The sequence below is a fragment of the Labrus bergylta genome, chromosome 12, assembly GCF_963930695.1.
Source record: "Labrus bergylta chromosome 12, fLabBer1.1, whole genome shotgun sequence".
In the NCBI taxonomy this organism is placed as follows: Eukaryota; Metazoa; Chordata; class Actinopteri; order Labriformes; family Labridae; genus Labrus; species Labrus bergylta.
Window position 1 is genome coordinate 330,146 of NC_089206.1, and position 20,000 is coordinate 350,145.

Genomic DNA, 20,000 nt, shown 5'->3' on the forward strand with positions numbered 1-20,000 from the left:
GAAGAGCTGCAGATAACGTTTTAAATTGTGTGTTTGCACCCACAACAAGCAGCCTCGTGGACGTGAACGGGCAGCCTCGTGAACGGGCAGCCTCGTGAACGGGCAGCCTCGTGAACGTCCATGAGCCAGCGACAGAAAACCCGACAGCTACACAGACCGCATGTTTGAAACCTTTCTCCTCTGTGCATGCTTGTGGGTGCCCCAGACTTGTTTCCTTTAAGGTTTCTACCTCGACTTCTAAAAAGGAACTTAACTGTCCCCGCTTGTCTCCAAAATGTTCTGCCATTGTTGTCCCAGAATCTGTGTTGACCCCTCTGCTCCCCCAGTGTCTCTACACACGTCAAAAGAACATCGCGCTGGTGGCACAATGGTTAAGGCGCGCGTCCCATGTATTGAGACTCTCGTCTCGAGCGGTAGGCCCGGGTTCACTTCCACCCGTGGCCCCTTTCCACATGTCATTCCCCTCCTCTCTCTGGTTTCTGACTCTATCCACTGTCCTCTCTCTCCCTGGTTTCAGATTCTATCCACTGTCCTCTCTCTCTCTCTGGTTTCTGACTCTATCCACTGTCCTCTCTCTCTGGTTTCAGACTCTATCCACTGTCCTCTCTCTCTCTCTGGTTTCTGACTCTATCCACTGTCCTCTCTCTCTCTCTCCACTGTCCTCTCTCTCTCTCTCCACTGTCCTCTCTCTCTGGTTTCTGACTCTATCCACTGTCCTCTCTCCCTGGTTTCAGACTCTATCCACTGTCCTCTCTCTCTGGTTTCAGACTCTATCCACTGTCCTCTCTCTCTCTGGTTTCTGACTCTATCCACTGTCCTCTCTCCCTGGTTTCTGACTCTATCCACTGTCCTCTCTCTCTGGTTTCAGACTCTGTCCACTGTCCTCTCTCTCTCTCTGGTTTCAGACTCTATCCACTGTCCTCTCTCTCTGGTTTCAGACTCTATCCACTGTCCTCTCTCTCTGGTTTCAGACTCTATCCACTGTCCTCTCTCTCTCTCTGGTTTCTGACTCTATCCACTGTCCTCTCTCTCTCTGGTTTCAGACTCTATCCACTGTCCTCTCTCTCTCTCTGGTTTCTGACTCTATCCACTGTCCTCTCTCTCTCTCTCCACTGTCCTCTCTCTCTGGTTTCTGACTCTATCCACTGTCCTCTCTCCCTGGTTTCAGACTCTATCCACTGTCCTCTCTCTCTGGTTTCAGACTCTATCCACTGTCCTCTCTCTCTCTGGTTTCTGACTCTATCCACTGTCCTCTCTCCCTGGTTTCTGACTCTATCCACTGTCCTCTCTCTCTGGTTTCAGACTCTGTCCACTGTCCTCTCTCTCTCTCTGGTTTCAGACTCTATCCACTGTCCTCTCTCTCTGGTTTCAGACTCTATCCACTGTCCTCTCTCTCTGGTTTCTGACTCTATCCACTGTCCTCTCTCTCCCTGGTTTCAGACTCTATCCACTGTCCTCTCTCTCTCTCTGGTTTCTGACTCTATCCACTGTCCTCTCTCTCCCTGGTTTCAGACTCTATCCACTGTCCTCTCTCTCTCTCTGGTTTCTGACTCTATCCACTGTCCTCTCTCTCTCTCTGGTTTCAGACTCTATCCACTGTCCTCTATCCCTGGTTTCAGACTCTATCCACTGTCCTCTATCCCTGGTTTCAGACTCTATCCACTGTCCTCTCTCTCTGGTTTCAGACTCTATCCACTGTCCTCTATCCCTGGTTTCAGACTCTATCCACTGTCCTCTCTCTCTCTGGTTTCAGACTCTATCCACTGTCCTCTCTCTCTCTGGTTTCTGACTCTATCCACTGTCCTCTCTCTCTCTGGTTTCTGACTCTATCCACTGTCCTCTCTCTCTGGTTTCAGACTCTATCCACTGTCCTCTCTCTCTCTGGTTTCTGACTCTATCCACTGTCCTCTCTCCCTGGTTTCTGACTCTATCCACTGTCCTCTCTCCCTGGTTTCTGACTCTATCCACTGTCCTCTCTCTCTCTGGTTTCTGACTCTATCCACTGTCCTCTCTCCCTGGTTTCAGACTCTATCCACTGTCCTCTCTCTCTGGTTTCACACTCTATCCACTGTCCTCTCTCTCTCCCTGGTTTCAGACTCTATCCACTGTCCTCTCTCTCTGGTTTCTGACTCTATCCACTGTCCTCTCTCTCTCTCTGGTTTCAGACTCTATCCACTGTCCTCTCTCCCTGGTTTCAGACTCTATCCACTGTCCTCTCTCTCTCTCTGGTTTCTGACTCTCTCCACTGTCCTCTCTCTCTGGTTTCAGACTCTATCCACTGTCCTCTCTCTCTCTCTGGTTTCTGACTCTATCCACTGTCCTCTCTCTCTCTCTCCACTGTCCTCTCTCTCTGGTTTCTGACTCTATCCACTGTCCTCTCTCCCTGGTTTCAGACTCTATCCACTGTCCTCTCTCTCTGGTTTCAGACTCTATCCACTGTCCTCTCTCTCTCTGGTTTCTGACTCTATCCACTGTCCTCTCTCTCTGGTTTCAGACTCTGTCCACTGTCCTCTCTCTCTCTCTGGTTTCAGACTCTATCCACTGTCCTCTCTCTCTGGTTTCAGACTCTATCCACTGTCCTCTCTCTCTGGTTTCTGACTCTATCCACTGTCCTCTCTCTCCCTGGTTTCAGACTCTATCCACTGTCCTCTCTCTCTCTCTGGTTTCTGACTCTATCCACTGTCCTCTCTCTGGTTTCTGACTCTATCCACTGTCCTCTCTCTCTCTCTGGTTTCAGACTCTATCCACTGTCCTCTCTCTCCCTGGTTTCTGACTCTATCCACTGTCCTCTCTCTCTGGTTTCAGACTCTATCCACTGTCCTCTCTCTCCCTGGTTTCAGACTCTATCCACTGTCCTCTCTCTCTGGTTTCAGACTCTATCCACTGTCCTCTCTCCCTGGTTTCTGACTCTATCCACTGTCCTCTCTCTCTCTCTGGTTTCAGACTCTATCCACTGTCCTCTCTCCCTGGTTTCAGACTCTATCCACTGTCCTCTCTCTCTCTCTGGTTTCAGACTCTATCCACTGTCCTCTCTCTCTCCCTGGTTTCAGACTCTATCTACTGTCCTCTCTCTCTGGTTTCAGACTCTATCCACTGTCCTCTCTCTCTCTGGTTTCAGACTCTATCCACTGTCCTCTCTCTCTGGTTTCAGACTCTATCCACTGTCCTCTCTCTCTCTGGTTTCAGACTCTATCCACTGTCCTCTCTCTCCCTTGTTTCAGACTCTATCCACTGTCCTCTCTCTCCCTGGTTTCAGACTCTATCCACTGTCCTCTCTCTCTCTGGTTTCTGACTCTATCCACTGTCCTCTCTCTCTCTCTGGTTTCAGACTCTATCCACTGCCCTCTCTCTCTCCCTGGTTTCAGACTCTATCCACTGTCCTCTCTCTCTCTCTCTGGTTTCTGACTCTATCCACTGTCCTCTCTCTCTCTCTGGTTTCAGACTCTATCCACTGCCCTCTCTCTCTCCCTGGTTTCAGACTCTATCCACTGTCCTCTCTCTCTGGTTTCAGACTCTATCCACTGTCCTCTCTCTCTCTGGTTTCTGACTCTATCCACTGTCCTCTCTCTCTCTCTGGTTTCAGACTCTATCCACTGTCCTCTCTCTCTCTCTGGTTTCAGACTCTATCCACTGTCCTCTCTCTCTCTGGTTTCAGACTCTATCCACTGTCCTCTCTCTCTCTGGTTTCTGACTCTATCCACTGTCCTCTCTCTGCATTAAAGGCATGAAAAGCCCAAAATAAATCTATAAAAAAAAAAAAGAACATCATGCTATTGGAAGATTCAAAGTAAGAGTAAAGGATCAGGGTAGATGTTTGTTAACACTTGGGGAATGGTTTGAGGACTGTTTTTTCTTTGGTAAAAACCCAGAGAAGGTGCAGACAATATGGAATAGAATGAACCGATGGGAAAGAGGTTAAAATCAGTGTTTGAAAAAGGGTAAAGGATTGTTATTGGGGGTAAGAAGGTTGGGAAAAGGGTTTTTTAATAGAGACTGGACATTTGGTAAGATGGTAAACGATCTGTTGTGGGCAGAGACTAAAGTATAAAAACAGGGTACAAGTTTGGGACGAGGGAGAGAAATCATCATGGCAGAATAAGGCCAAACTAGGTCTGGTAATGGTTCATAAAAAGTCAATTAACTGAGTTTGGGGTGCGCCGGGTAGCCTTGTGGTTATATTGCGCGGCTGTAGTCCTCATCGCAGGGGCTGTGGGTTCAAATCCGACCTCTGCCCTTTGCTGCATGTCATCCCCCCCAACATTTCCTGTCTCTCCTCAAATGTCCTGTCTCATAAAGTCAAGAATGCCAAAAAAAAATACCTTAGATGGAATAACTGAGTTTAAAGGTACAAGAATAAGACTTCTCCTTCTGTCTATCGATGACTCAATGGAGCGACAGTTTTCAGTTTGCAAGTTCAGCGCGGTGTTGCATCGAGTCCCTGGGCGCTGTAATACATATTCATGAGTGGAAGGTTGTTCTGCAGAGACAGCTGTCAGTGCAACACATGCTATGATTATACATGAAGACTATAAATATTCATCCAGGAATTTACATTTCACCGGTCAGTCCACTTCCACCCATGCATATCTGAGCAATAAATAACCCGACGTGATCTGAGAGCTGACTCATGAATTCTCTTTAGCACCTTTAAAACATGACCTCACTGCTTCCCCTGCACAGGCCTTACTATGGTCACATGACCGTGTCACCTGACCTGTACACGGCCAATAGTCGAATGATGATGTCACCTGATGGCTATGCACCCAACGGCTACCTGGCCAGATCAAACGACCAGCATCCGGGTAACAGCTACCTACCCAGCGTCTCCTACAGCTTAGATCACCTGGACAGACTGGATTACCAGGTGATTTATCGGTTTTGTTTTCCAGACATAATAAAAAGTCACATTTTCACCCCAATTTCTACGTATCTCTGATTTTATAGCAGGCTCCAGAAATGTTGCCCTACCAGCCCAGCTCAGAGAGCTGTCTGATTGGCTGCTACAACACGGAGGAGATGGAGTCCAATCATTTCCAAAGACAGGTAGCTTCTTAATTTCTCAGAAACATCTTCAACCCTCTCTCTGCTTCATGTCATTCTCTTACCTTCTGTCTGGTCATGGAACTCTTCTACTTTCTGGTTTCTCCACTTGTCATGTTTAGAGTCATTATGGAGACCAAAAGAGGTGTGACGCAGTGGGCAGAGTACAAACCTGGAATCCTTCAGCTGTCATCTGATGATGCTTTTAAGCCTCTGATTAATCTATGTTCAGGATTCTGCATGAAGAAGAATGATCTGCAGGCACAGGACCAGATTTGGATGTTGGAAGTGTTCTGGGTTTAGTTTAGGTAGTAAAAGAATTCATTATCATTTCAGCTGGCTTTGGCTGTACACAGGAAAACAGTTTGCGAGAGGCGCAGAGAGCCAAAGAGGCAAAAAGGAATCCACCTTAAAGGGATACTGGGACATATCAGCGGTTATCGATGGAGGATTCTTTTAATTGAAATATTTGAAACAACATCTACATACCAGTGCAGCCAGTCTTCTCTCAATAAGCTCCATTCCTGCTCCTCAGGTTGTTAATCAGACTGCAAATGAAGTCCTTTACTGCTAACTGTTGTCTTTACCTGATGACCTGAAAATGTGCCAGCTGCTCTAAGAGGCAAATATCATTGTTATGGGTTCCATATCTGCTTTAGATTTCAGATCACCTAGATGCCGTTTCTCAACTCCATTTGTGTGTTTTAAGTTGCTTGACAGTTTACTATATGAAGAGAAAGTCTTCTCCAGGATGTCCAGTATTTAGATATCTTTAGGCTGTACCAGACTTTATTTGTTGTAACCTGAATGACTCCTCTCTTATTTCCTCCTCAGTCGGAGTATTGCCCTCCGTGGCGGTCAGATCGTCATCTTGGATACCTTCCTCTCAGTGAGCTCGACAGCGGGCTGGGATGTGGTCCGGACAGCCCGAACCACCGGATGCTGCTTTCTGAGGCCGAGACGGACGCCATGTCGTCGCTGCCGGGTCACACCCCTTCCTCCCAAGGCTCCTCCTCTTCCTCCGAGTCTCTGATCTCCTCTGAACCCAGCGACTCAGGCTTCCACAGCGTCAGCACGGGCGAGCACAGACGACTGCACAAGATTCACGGGAACCACGCCCATCGACAAACTCACCACCTTCGATCAGGCCACTCCCCCAGAGAGCAGAGAGGACGCTGGGATTTGGAGTCCATCCCCGAGACGACTCCAATGACTCACTCCGGCACACCACAGGCTTCCCGCTGCACTGTGGGTAACAGCACGACTACAACAGTTCACTTTCACAGAGCGGAGAGGAGTCCCACCTTACCTCGCCACCGCTCGCCTCCATCTCCTTCTGTCGGTTAGTAAAGTTACATCATCCATCTCTGCCGACCCTACAGTTTGTCTCTCAAGGGGCCGAGGGGAGATTTTTCCCTGGCGTACGGTGTCGGACTAAATGAAGATTTAATATTTGAAAACTTCTGTCTCTCTGCAGGTTGTCGTACTGAACCGTGCCAGCGGAGGGCGCTGTGGTTGGAGCAGCAACAAGGAGGAGGAAGGACAACAGAGGCTCCAGGGAGAAGTCGAACAATAACAGATCTGAGTGAAGGTCAACGGCGTCGCAGGGCCAGTCATCCCAACACGACGGATCCAAACACGCAACAAAACAGCCTTCAAACCAGCCAACCGGGGAACGCCAACGGCACGCCGGGGCCGAGGAGCAGGGCCAGTTATCCCAGTAACTGCCACTCCACCAGTCACCTCAGTTTGGATAGAACCAGTCTGACCAATCAGCAGAACTCACTGAGGAGCAGCAGAGGTTCAACCCGCAGCCGGGAGGACGACTCGCTGTCTAAGAGTCCGGGTTCTGGTTCAAGCGGGACATCGGACTGGCGTGGCATTCAGACTCTCGGGAATCGAACCAGCAATCCCAAAGGTCCGTCTGGTCCTCTGTACAGCACGCTCGGAGCCCCGCAGTGCAGCCCTCGCTCTCCACCTTCCCCCCGCTCCAGACTGTCCAATCCAAAGTCCGTCAGAAACCAGCTGCTCAGAGCCAGAGCTTACCGGCTGGCCAGGGAACGCAGCGAGGTGACGACAGACGAAGAGGTCCGAGGCGGGGACAGGGGGGGCGGAGAGGATGGGGACGAAGGCAGATGGGCGGGGCGGTACTGGAACCGGACCGAGAGGAGACGACATCTGGCGCTGTCAAGGCAACACAGAGAGAGGAGGGTAGGAGGAGAAGAGCACGGCGGGGGGCTTCAGGGGGCGCTGTCTTCTCAGACGGTGCTGGAGCTGAGTCACATGAAACAAAACCGACTGAGGAACAGCAAGCTGCTCGATGATTGGACGACGGTGGAGGAGCTGCTGACTCATGGGACCCGGGTGGAGAGTGACAACCAGCTGTGTCCCAGTCCTCTGTTATCGGTTACTACTGTCTGATGGAGACCTCCGACATACAGCAACACTTCTTCACACACCAATCAAACAGCTCGAGGAGTATATGACCAACAGAAATACTGAAAAAGTGTCCAGAGCTACAGAGAGGTTCAAATCCTACCCATGATGAACAACAGTTCAGTCCGAGGAGACCCTCTTATCAAACCCTGACTATAAGGAGATCCTGCAGGTTTGTACACTACAGACAGCCTCCGAATCTGCTGTGGTTACAGACTCAGAATGACTGGTCGGCTTCTTCACACACCAGACGGCCTGCGAGCTGTTGGAAACATCACACATCGCTTGTGTTGCCTTGTGACAAAGTGTCTCCATTTTCCTTTTTTTTGGTTTAACTGAAAACTCTTGGAAAATTATGAAACAGGAATTCTGCACCTTAATAATCAAACTCTAAAAATCAAAACTGCTGTGACAATTTGGGAAATACTGATTGACTTCCTGGTTGATCGTAAATGAGAAGGCTCTCACATCTGTTTCTTCAATATGAAGCTCGACCCCGAACAACAAGGTTAAAAAAAAAAGTAGCTTGGCTTGAGTCTGTGGAAATAGTTCAGCATGAAATTACCCTTCAAAGTAAAACTATTAAACGTGTTCAGGCAAAAAGCAAAACGGTTTTTCATCTAAATCCAATGTAAGCTCAAATCCAGCCGGGTCCCATGACATGAAAAAAAGCAAACAACGATCGATTTTTCAACTTGCACAAAAAAATCCACCTAAGCATTGATTTCCTGAAATGGGGGTTATCAGGGTTAAATGTCACGTTTAATTTTGATCAAACTGTTCAATTCAGTTTTGTTAAAAATCTGAACATTTTTGTTTATTTTCATATTCTGTTCAAATGTGAAGGAGACAACGAGTGTTCAGGTCAGTCAGACTTTTCAACTCAGTATAAAAGGGAATCTGTGTGTGTGTGTGTGTGATGATAGAAAGTTTGATACTAACCTGTCAGTAGTGTTTAGCCAAAGATTTCTTGTCCTTTGTGTTTCCTGAACAAGATGAACTCTGTAATGTAAAAGTATATTTTCGAACCATATTTTACATTTTTATGTATTTTATTGATTTGAACGCCCTGCTCTGCTCGTGTGTGTCCCTGTGTGCAGAAACGAGCTCTCTTACAGTCCGAACCTAGCATTCTAACTCCTGATTAGCACCGAGCTGCTCTGAAGTCTGTTGTGTTAAAGGTTAATAAAATGACCACGCTCATGCTGGTTATAGAGCACGTTACACGCTGATCAAGATAACTGTGTTAGCATGCAGTTCGTCTGAGGCCGAGCGAAAGTCTTTCAACTCTTCTGGCTGAGGATTCTTAAAAAAGGGAAATATGTTTTTAAGAAAATCAAAACTGTGACTCGACTTCTGATCCTCACCGATCACATTCACTTGTAACGCAAGAGAATGGCAAAGTCTAGTTAGCGACGTTAGCACCAGCGCTAGTTTGGTTACGTCTGCCATCACACTAATCTCATGTCAACAAAAGTGACGGCGCCGCACGATGACGTCACACGGAGGAGAAACCGGCGCACAGCATGACGTCTACACAGAAACACCCTAAACTCAGTTTCTGAACATCTTCACCCTGGAAGGAGTTTTACTGAAGGAGAGTCACTCATCACAAGATCCACACGACGACATAAACACTCATCAAAACACAGAAAAAACACACACTCATAAAGTATTTTCTCTAAGCTAAGCTAAGCTAACCTGCTAACGTGATAGCTTACCTTGAAAGAATTCTGAATATAAAATGTGGGTTACATTTCTGTCCTAACTTCTATTAAAGTTATTAGAATAATAATTGAAAGAAAAACTAAGCAGCTTCTGGGTTCATGTTCTCCTGGTTTGGTGGATCTGGTCCTGGTTTGGTGGATCTGGTCCAGGTTTGGTGGATCTGGTCCTGGTTTGGTGAATCTGGTCCAGGTTTGGTGGATCTGGTCCAGGTTTGGTGAATCTGGTCCAGGTTTGGTGGATCTGGTCCAGGTTTGGTGGATCTGGTCCAGGTTTGGTGGATCTGGTCCTGGTTTGGTGGATCTGGTCCAGGTTTGGTGGATCTGGTCCTGGTTTGGTGGATCTGGTCCAGGTTTGGTGGATCTGGTCCTGGTTTGGTGGATCTGGTCCTGGTTTGGTGGATCTGGTCCAGGTTTGGTGGATCTGGTCCTGGTTTGGTGGATCTGGTCCTGGTTTGGTGGATCTGGTCCTGGTTGGGCTGTGTGCAATAATCAAACTCTGACCTGCAGTCTGTGTCCGTCAGCTCTGTCCTGTGCTCAGGTCTGTATGATGTCATGATGTCATGATGAGAGGCGAGGGACGCTTGGATGTTTTTTTTTTGAGTGTTTTCACGCACCCTGTGACCTCACAAATGTACGTGACGTTTGGATCGTGATGTCCATGAAGCTGTCGGGCCGAGCGGCAGTCGGAGAGATGTTTGTAAGGTGATGTCAGTAAACTGTGAAAATCCAAACAGCCTGTTGTGACTTTAACTTTCTGTTTCCAGGTTTACTCCCGGCACGTTTTTAAAGTCCTTTTTGTCTTAGAAAAAATAAAACTAATTAACAAAATGAAAGAGGACAGCAGGGAGAAGTGGGGGAGGGGGGTGAGACATAACCTCTAGGCTATTATACACCGCTACTCCAATCATTCTGTCTTTTACAACCTACAGGACGTAAACAAACTAGAGCTGTTACCGATTACATTTAATCAAGATTAGTCGCATGTTTGACATTCCAATTATTTTGCATTTCAAAATAAAACTTGTTAGGTGTTTATTTTGAATATTTGTCCTGTCTTAAGCTGATAGTACTTTACTTCCTGTGTGCTTTTATTTTGTAATACAGTAAGGCCCTTCCTGTAGAGTGAAGGTTAGGACAGGATGTTAAGCACAGAAACAGGAAGTGGTTAGGGATCCCAAAGTGAGGTCAAATAGCTCAAAGGTCAATGTGTGATGTCAGTGAGACTACAGGGAGACACTGAGGACGATTATCTACGGAGAGCCTGAAGGGACAAACATGAGATTAATCATCATTAAGTTGTTAATTCCCAATTAACCCTTTACTGCTCAAAAGAAACACTTATTTAAAGTCTCCTCTGAGAGTTTGAGGCTCAGCTGCTCAGACTCAGAGAGGACAGCTGGACACTAAACCTCGCCTCATGCAGCTTTGGGGAAACAAAGCATGATGGGTAAACAGACACGCACGATGCCTCCCAGTTCAGGGACTCGGGCCCTGAAAGGTCGAGGCAGAAACTCCACACAGTCTCACCAGGGGGGCTACCAGAGGGCTGCAGAGAGATCAACTTCAACTTTAACAGAAAATCTGTTGAGCTGTTTAACTAACTGACTTACACCGCCGTCGACCACAGTCCACCTGTTTCCAGGACAGTCCGCTCTGTTTGATGCCAGTCTCCAGGTCTCTGCGCCTGGTCTTCTTGGGCCGGCCTCTCCTTCTCCTGCCTTGGAGGTTCCATCTAAAGACCTGAGCTCCTCTTCCACAGGTTTCTGACCCACTCTCTGCCAAAGGTCGTTGTTACTGATGGGATCTGTCCAGTGGATATTTAGGCTCCGCCTCAGATAGCTGATGTTTGTACACTTGTTCTTGTGATATCTGTGATTGATCCTCCATGTCTGTCTCACGCTGCTCTTTGGCTCCAGCTTTCTCAACAGTAGCAGGGGTACACAACATAACACCAGTCAGTCCTCATGTGGTCTGATATCCATGACCTGGAAGAGAAAAGTTTAGAGAACTCCAAAACACTCCAGAAGACAGAAATGGTGGACGGTTGGTCTCGGGGGACGAGCAGCTCCAACTTGTGAGAAGAACCTCTAGAATACAGAAACGTTGTCGCTTCACCTTCATGTTTAAAAATACTTTTCAGACACTAAATGTTCAGTCTCTGCGTCGGTGTGGAATCATTGACTGACAGCACTCTAACAACTCTCCACTGGTGGCCATGTTGTCGCTTCAATCCTGCACCATGACCGTTGCTATAGCAACTGGTGTTTCCACAGCGGCTGATGTGTCAGCTCTCGGCCTTGTCACCATGGTGACGTGTTGTGGAGGATGATGGGACACGCCGGCTGTGCAGAGAGACGAGCAGCAGTGAATTCACCCGAGTCTGTTTCCAGAACGTTCTGCAGCGCGAGAGTTCATCCAGAGAACAACATTTATCACTTTAAGAACCAACTCCACAGTTTCCTCTGCTGTTGCTCTTCTTCCTCCTCTGACCTCAGGAATCTGCGTCATCCCTTCAACATGAGCTAAAGCACGGCGACCTCTGCTGGAGAACTCGTGAAACTACAAGTTGATGAAACTGCAGCAAGTGGGAAATAAAAAGAGCAGGAAATAGATAGAGGAGGAGATACTGACAGTTTGAACCACACTCAAATGATAAAATGTAAAATATGTATTTATTTATTCCATAAAATATACTTTCTTATAGCTCTATGAAGATCAGAGACAGACAGACTTAAATATTTTCAGAAAAGATACATCGACAGTTTCTCTAAATTAATGAACCAACCCAAACACCTGATGACATTTAAAGGTCACATATTCTCCTCCTCTTCTTCAGTGTAAATAAGTCTCAGAGCTCCTCAAAACATGTGTGTGAAGTTTCTTGTTCTAAATCCACTCTGATCCTGTATTTGATCATGTCTATAAACCCCTCTATTTCAGCCTTGCTCAGAACAGGCTGTTTCTGTGTCTGTACCTTTAAATATGTAAATGAGCTGTGTCTGACCACGCCCCCTCTCTGGAAGGGCTTAGGTGTACTCGGTCTTTCTCGCTCCATGTCCTATTGTTTACGGTGAGAAGGCAGACTCAGAGGGCAGAACAAACACCTAGCTGTGGGAGTGTCACCCACCTGGGGGAGGGGCTACTGCCCTTTGTGATGTCATCCTCACAAAGATGTCATCTCCAAACAGCCTGTTTGAGCACACATTTTCTGAAAAGTGGAGCAGGCAGAAGACGGAGAGGATGGACTTTTCTCATCATTGGGGGGTTTGTAGAGGAACATGGTGGAGAGGATTTTATATATGTGAATAAATGTTTGTTTTTCTGTAGAAGAAATCTAAAACAGTCATAATATTTGTTTTGTCACTCAGACACGTGGTGTTTTAAGGCGTGTAGGTATGAAGAGCTTCCTGTCAAACAGGAAGGGGTTAAAGAGTGATATTTATTTATTATAAACAGGAAGTCACTCCTGACAGAGAAGAAGCAGAAAGAGAATCAGCATCAGGCTGAATATATTTCATATTTAACTTTGCACGCTGCAGCATGCTCCGCTCTGACCACGCACATCGTCTTTAACCTCCAACAACTCGCTCAGCGTGTCGTTTCACATCTCTCTGTTTGGAGTCCTTCATGTTCTCCTCACGTCTATTTTTATCCCTCATCCCGTCATCCACTCCAGGTCATTAAACCCCGCTAAAACCACACGTCGCCATGGTAACCAAGCAGCAGCAGGTTCTCACCTCCTGATTGTGTGAGCAGCAGCGGTGAGTGATGGCGTGAAGGAGTGCTGCTGTTGATTTAATGCCTCTTTAACCGCTTCACGCTGACATCATCACGCCACGCTGACATCATCACAATGACATCATGATGACATCATCGCACTGACATCATCGCAATGACATCATGATGACATCATCACGCTGACATCATCACGCTGACTTCATCACAATGACATCATGATGATGACATCATCACGCTGACATCATCACGCTGACTTCATCACAATGACATCATGATGATGACGTCATCACGCTGACATCATCACACTGACTTCATCACAATGACATCATGATGATGACATCATCACACTCACTGCAGGTTAAAAATAAACAGACAAAAAGTGCAATAAAATCCCTTAAAAGCCTGAAAGTGACCTCAGAGACAGAAACAGGAAACCATCATGGCAGCTCTCAGAAAGCGATGAGTTCTTTGAAGATGAAGTCATGTGATGACAGACTCTGCAGAGTTCAGAGTTCAGACTTTAGATCTCTTTGTTGTTGAGTCTAAAGTCAGGATAACTTCTGAGTCCGTTACAGCTGAAGTTATCGTCTGTCAACATGAATGAGTTCTGATGGTTTCTGTCCTCTGGTCACCAGGGGGCAGTAATGATACAAGAAAGAAAGAAATGCAGAGAAGAAGGAGGAGGAGGAGAAGAAGGAGGACGAGGAGGAGAAGAAGGAGGAGGAGGAGAAGGAGAAGAAGAAGGGGAAGAAGAACTAGAAGATGAAGGAGGAGAAGAAGAAGGAGGAGGAGAAGAAGAAGGAGGAGGAGAAGAAGGAGGAGCAGGAGAAGAAGGAGGAGGAGGAGGAGAAGAAGGAGGAGGAGAAGAAGAAGGAGGAGGAGAAAGAGGAGGGGAAGAAGGAGGACGAGGAGAAGAAGAAGGAGGAGGAGGAGAAGAAGAAGGAGAAGAAGGAGGACGAGGAGAAGAAGAAGGAGAAGAAGGAGGACGAGGAGGAGAAGACGAAGAAGGAGGAGGAGGAGGAGAAGAAGGAGAAGAAGGAGGAGGAGGAGGACGAGGAGGAGAAGACGAAGAAGGAGGAGGAGGAGAAGAAGGAGGAGGAGAAGAAGGAGTGTGTGTGTGTGTATATGTGTGTGTGTGTGTGTATGTGTGTGTGTGTGTGTGTGTGTGTGTGTGTGTGTGTGTCTGTGTCTGTGTGTGTGTGTGTGTGTGTGTGTGTCTGTGTGTGTGTGTGTGTGTGTATATGTGTGTGTGTGTGTGTATGTGTGTGTGTGTGTGTGTGTCTGTGTCTGTGTGTGTGTGTGTGTGTGTGTCTGTGTCTGTGTGTGTGTGTGTGTGTGTGTGTGTGTGTCTGTGTCTGTGTGTGTGTGTGTGTGTGTGTGTGTGTGTGTGTCTGTGTGTGTGTGTGTGTGTGTGTGATTCTAGCCCTCCCCCTCGCTCTCCTCCAGATTCTGTTTGACCAGAAACTCTTTCACAGTCGGCTGATTGTCAAGCCCCGCCCACAGCTCCTCCAGCTGCTTCAGGAGCCCCTCCCACTGGCGCTTATCTTTTCCCGTCTGCCACGACAGCCGAACCACCGCCTGTAACAACGGTAACAGGAGGGGGTGTGGTGTATCTGTGAGTGGGAGGGGCTTATCGTCCGACTCAGTCTGAGCGTCAGCGGGGACGAGAACGCGGAGGGCGAGGTCGCAGTGATCCCTCGCCTCCTCCAGCTGGTCCACTTCCTGGAAACAGCACGACAGCCCGACCAAGGTGAAGAACCAATGGGAGGGGGCAGGGGGCGGGGCCTGAGCCTGGCTGTCATAGTAACATGCCCAGCCCAGTTTTTGTTGAAGTCTCTTGGCGTTGAGCAGCGGACCCAAGGCCTCCTGGTGACGTCCCACCCTTAAAGAAAAACAGAAGAAACATTAACCCCGAGTGACCTCACGGGACGAGGTCGTTTAACTTTCATCAGAGAAGAGAAGAAGAGAAGAGAAGAGAAGAGAAGAGAAGAAGAGAAGAGAAGAGGTTTGGTTTTCAAAATACCTTTTATTTTACCACTACCAGGAGAAAATTATAACACTGTCACATCATCACTCAGATCAAGAGAAGGAAATAAATAAATAAATAAAAAATAAAACAAAACAAGTGCAACAAAAATCACAACATCAACAAAAACAACATTTACTGCATCAAAAATGAATAATCAGCTCTCCATCCCCACCCACAGAGCACAAAGCTTCTTCCACAGCCCATACACTATTAAAGTCTTGCACATTGTCCATCATTTGATAATAGGCAAATTCTACCTTTAGTCTGGCCTTCAAAAGTCCCTCCAGAACCAGCACCGGTTCCACACAGCCAGTACCCTGAGCTCGGTTCTTGCGTGTAAGCCAAATGGCCAACTTAGCCGAGCCAGATAAAAAGTTCATCAGTGTATGTACAGTCTTTTTCTTTGCAGAATACTTTGGCCCAAAAACAAACACTGCATAAGAGAAATCCTCCCCGAGAGCTTCAAACAAGCTTTTCATAAGGACAAACAAGAGTGAGAGCCTGGGACACTCAACAAACAGATGAGACAAAGTTTCAGTTAGTGAACAAAACAAACACTCCTCTCCCACCCCTGGATCAATGTGCGCTCTGTATCTGTTCGTGGCTATAACCCCATGCACAACTCTCCACTGGAGATCTGCTGTTCTCTTCTCAACAGGCAGCTTGTACAGGGACCGCCAGCTGCCTTTCGGGGAAACCTCCGGGCCAAAAAACTCGATCCACCTCGACTCTTTCACTCCCGACAGACCACGAAGATGTAGGACCTTAACACAGGACTGATAGAGTGCCTTTTTCCCTGCATCCTGGAACTTTCCCAGAACAGGAGTACTAAAGGACAGCAGTCCACCTCCTCTTTCCTGCCACTCCCCGACATCTGGGGTAACAGACAAAGATGGGAAGCTGTATTCGCCCTCTTCACTCCACTGCTCACACAGATTCTCAATGTTTAGAAATGTCACAAGTTTTACTGGAAGTGCAGCAAAGACTTCCTCCACCACTCTTTCAACCACCCGGCTGGAGGTGATATTGGTCCTTTCTTTGAGGGCGTCCAGGGTCAGTCTTACCAGGAGACCCAGTTTTGTGCAGCCTGCCTCTCTGAAACTGGCCCGGAGACTGGCTGACTGCAAAGTTGGAGTCCTTATGAAATCATTAAAAAATAACGGTTCCTCAAAGATCCACATTCCCGGACTCTCAGTTTTTTCCCTTTTGAATGTGTACATTTTCCATGCCTGCATTACAGACATATAAAAGGATGTTAATCCAGTGAGATCCACCTCCTCAAGCTTTAACAGAAAGAGCTGCTTAGTGTACCCCAGCCGTCCAGCTCTCCTCAGCAGCAGTCGAGCGATGTCCATCCAGCTGGGACCACAAGTGAAAAGGAGTCTCTGTGCAGTCTGGAGTCTGAATGAGGCAATTTTTGACTGAATGTCTATAAGTCCATGTCCCCCTTCAGCCACCGGCAGGTAGAGGACTGCCGCCTGGACCCAGTGTTTGCCTGACCAGAAGAAGTCCAGGATGGCCCTTTGAATGTCCTCCACCAGCCCTCTTGGAGGTGTCAAAGCCACAAGTCTGTGCCAGAGAGTCGAGGCAACCAAGTTATTGACCACCAGAACTCTTCCCCTATACGACAACTGGGGTAGCAACCATTTCCATTTAGACAACCGAGCGCACACTTTCTCCCTAACTCCCTCCCAGTTTTTACTTTTAAAGCCCTCGGTACCCAAATAAACCCCCAACACCTTCAACCCCTCCCTCCCCCACTCAAGTCCACCAGGCAGACTGGGCACTGCCTGGTCCCTCCACTCTCCCACCAATAAGGCACCACTTTTTTCCCAGTTCACCCGTGCAGCTGTTGCCCTTTCATACAGGGACAGGGTGTCCCGCAGACACCGAACGTCCCCCTGATTGGAGATGAAGATGTTTACATCATCAGCATAGGCAGAAATTGTAGGGGGACATTCAATGCTACAGGCCGCGGGCAAAGAAAGCCCGCTGAGCCGGCCCCTCAACCTGCACAGCAAGGGCTCAATAGCCAAGCTGTACAGCTGGCCGGAGATGGGACAACCTTGTCTGATCCCTCGCCGTACAGGGATTGGCCGACTCAACCCCGCCCCCATCTTCACCAAACACTGTGCATCCTGATACAACAAACCAACTAATGACACAAAACCATCCCCAAAACCAAAAGACCTCAGTGCAGAAAACAAATACGAGTGATCCACCCTGTCAAACGCCTTCTCTTGATCCAGAGACACAATGCCAACATTTAGATTATAGATTTTACACACATCAATGACATCTCTGATAAGAAAAACATTATCCATGATTGTCCGGTCTGGAACACAGTAACTCTGGTCTTTATGGACCACACTTCCCAGAACGTCCTTTAGTCTGTTCGATAAAGCTCTGGAGAAGATCTTGTAGTCCGCACAAAGCAAAGCAACCCGGCCTCCAGTTTTTTAACAATGCCAGGTCACCTTTCTTGGGGAGCAAGGAAAGAACTGCTTTCTTACAAGAACCAGGAAGAGACCCGGTCCTGCAACACTCCATTAAAACACTATGCAGGTCAGACCCAAGGATATTCCAGAACCTCTTAAAAAAGTCTGTGGACAACCCATCTATTCCAGGTGCTCTTCCTGTTGCCATCTGAGTGACAGCAGCAGTGAGCTCCTCCAGAGACAGCTCCCCTTCCAGAAGAGACCTCTCCTCCACACTGAGCTGAGGGAGACCCTCCAGGAGCTCCCTGCGACACTCCTGGCTGCAACTTTCTGCTCCAAACAGATCCTCATAGAACTGAATGGCATGACTGCTCATTTCCTTTGGATCAGCTGTTATTCGACCTCCTGGCAGTTTCAGACAAGTCAGCAGCTTTTTTTGAGCCACAGATCTCTCAAGATTGAAAAAGAAAGACGTTGGGGCATCCATGTCTTTGAGTTGAAGGAAACGACTCCGCACAAGAGCTCCCTTCACCCTCTCCTGCAGGAAAGAGCTCAACTCCATACGTTTCTCCTTCAGCAGGGTACCAGTGGTGGGATCCACACTCCCATTTAACCCCTCCTCAAGGTTCTTAATGTTGTCCTCAAGATTTTTAATGACTGTTTTTAATCTAGCAGAAGAGTGTGACGTGTACTGCTGACAAAAAACACGAATCTGAGCTTTACCAACCTCCCACCAAAGCTTCAAAGAATCAAACTCAACTTTTCTTAATTGCCACTGATCCCAAAAACACCCAAAGTTTTTACAGAAAACATTGTCCAGTAGAAGCTTGTTATTAAAATGCCAGAAGGACTTAGCCCTTTCACCTGGTGAAATAATCAGCTCCACACTAACAAAATGGTGATCAGTGAAGCCGACAGGCAGAATATTACAATGAATTAATCTGGGGTTGAGAGTTCTGGAGATGTAAACCCTGTCCAGTCTAGCTGCACACACCCTGTTACTGTTAACCCTGACCCATGTATACTGTCTGGATTGTGGATGTTTCACTCTAAATGTGTCCAACAAATCCAGGTGAGAGATGACAGTGTTTAAAGTCTGGGATGAATGTGGATGTGGCTCCTCTCCTATTCTATCCACGGTGAAATCAAGTGTGCAGTTAAAATCACCACCAAGAATGATCTGATCCTGATTATAGATCACTAACTCCTTTTGGAGGCGGGTATAGAAAGCTACCCTTTCAGCTCCATTATTTGGAGCATAAATATTAGTGAAGCAGAAAACAGTGTCCTCTATTTCTGCTCTTACAATTAAAAGCCTTCCCTTTACAATTTCAGCACAAGAGACGATCTTTACATTTGCAGATGCTCTAAACAAAATGGCTACTCCTGCACTAAAGTTGGTGCCATGGCTAAGGTAGTTAGAGCCCTCCCACCATAAACCCCAATCTGTCTCATCTGATGGTGTGGTATGAGTCTCTTGTAAAAACAAGATATCAATGTTTTTCTGAGTTGAGATCTCAGAGATAAGGCCCCTTTTCTGTCTGTCTCTCCCACCATTAATGTTAAGAGATCCTATCTTAAGACTCCTCATAGAAAGATCAGAGAGAAAAAACAGACAAGTAGACACAAACAGGGAACAGTAGAAGAAAACACCTTGTGATGCATGATCATTTCTTTGTCTTCTTCACACTCTTACGTCCAGCTTTCCTCAGTGCGGTGATGTGCTTTTTAAGACGGAAACGTTTTTTCGCGTCCAGGAGGTCAAACCCAACCTGTCTTTTCAGTATGCTGACTGACTTTATGAACTTTTCAGTATCACTAAAGTAGTCACTGATTTTTACTGATTTGTTGTACGTTTCGTCCATAAATTGATTGATTGACTCTAAAGAATAAAGACCAGAGCCACTATTTGGCAAATCAGCAATGGATGCATTGTCTGACTCATAATCTTCATCCATGTCCTCTCCTTCACATGATGCCTGGCTACAACACACTGTCTTACCTTCCTTCAATGAAACATCTACAACTGCAGAACTTGTGGAATCTTCAGTTTTATCATTATCTACAGTCTGTGATTTTTCTGTAGCCTGAGAGCTGGTCGAAGCCACCTCTACCTCAGCCACGGCCTCAGCACCAGGCGCAGGCGCGGACGCGGCCTCTGCCCCAGGCACGGACGCGGACGCGGCCTCCGCCCCGGGCACGGACGCAGACGCGGCCCCCGCCCCGGGCACGGACGCGGACGCGGCCCCCGCCACATGCGCCATACTAACAGAGCTGCCCGCGTCAGCGGCAGCACTAGCCGCCTCCTGCTGTCTGTGCGGACACGCAAAACGTTTGTGTCCCACATCACCACACTCAAAACACTTCAGTTGTCCCGAGCTCGCATACACCATATAAGAAGCGTCACCGTGTTTAACTCTAAAGGAAACCTCCAGAGTCTGTGTGGGCGAATCCAAAAACATGAACACCTGCGGAGTTCGTTCTCTAACAAGTCGTTAGAAATAAACGGCGGAACACCGGATACGGTGATCCGCGTAGAGGGAACCGACAACGGGGAAACCTGCACAAACAAATCCCTAATGAACACACCAC

General features: G+C 47.5%; 2 protein-coding genes across 4 annotated transcripts in view; one reads left to right on the forward strand and one right to left on the reverse strand.

Moving 5' to 3' along the window:
- Window positions 1-8,038, forward strand: part of LOC110004380 (uncharacterized) — a 19,829-nt gene extending 11,791 nt beyond the window's left edge. Inside the window, exons 3-6 of one of the 2 annotated variants that reach the window (XM_065961472.1) lie at window positions 4,681-4,864; window positions 4,945-5,043; window positions 5,875-6,382; window positions 6,518-8,038. In XM_065961472.1, coding sequence (XP_065817544.1) covers window positions 4,681-4,864; window positions 4,945-5,043; window positions 5,875-6,382; window positions 6,518-7,461 — 1,735 coding nt within the window. In that variant the 3' untranslated portion in view covers window positions 7,462-8,038. The remainder of the gene's footprint in view (window positions 1-4,680; window positions 4,865-4,944; window positions 5,044-5,874; window positions 6,383-6,517) is intronic. The other variant, XM_065961473.1, reaches the window with a different exon arrangement.
- Window positions 8,039-11,856: 3,818 nt separating this feature from the next.
- snx21 (sorting nexin family member 21) overlaps window positions 11,857-20,000 on the reverse strand; it is a 16,014-nt gene continuing 7,870 nt past the window's right edge. For both annotated transcript variants that reach the window (XM_020659904.3, XM_020659905.3), the window contains exon 6: window positions 11,857-14,823. In XM_020659904.3, the coding sequence (XP_020515560.1) occupies window positions 14,361-14,823 (463 nt within the window). In that variant the 3' untranslated portion in view covers window positions 11,857-14,360. The remainder of the gene's footprint in view (window positions 14,824-20,000) is intronic.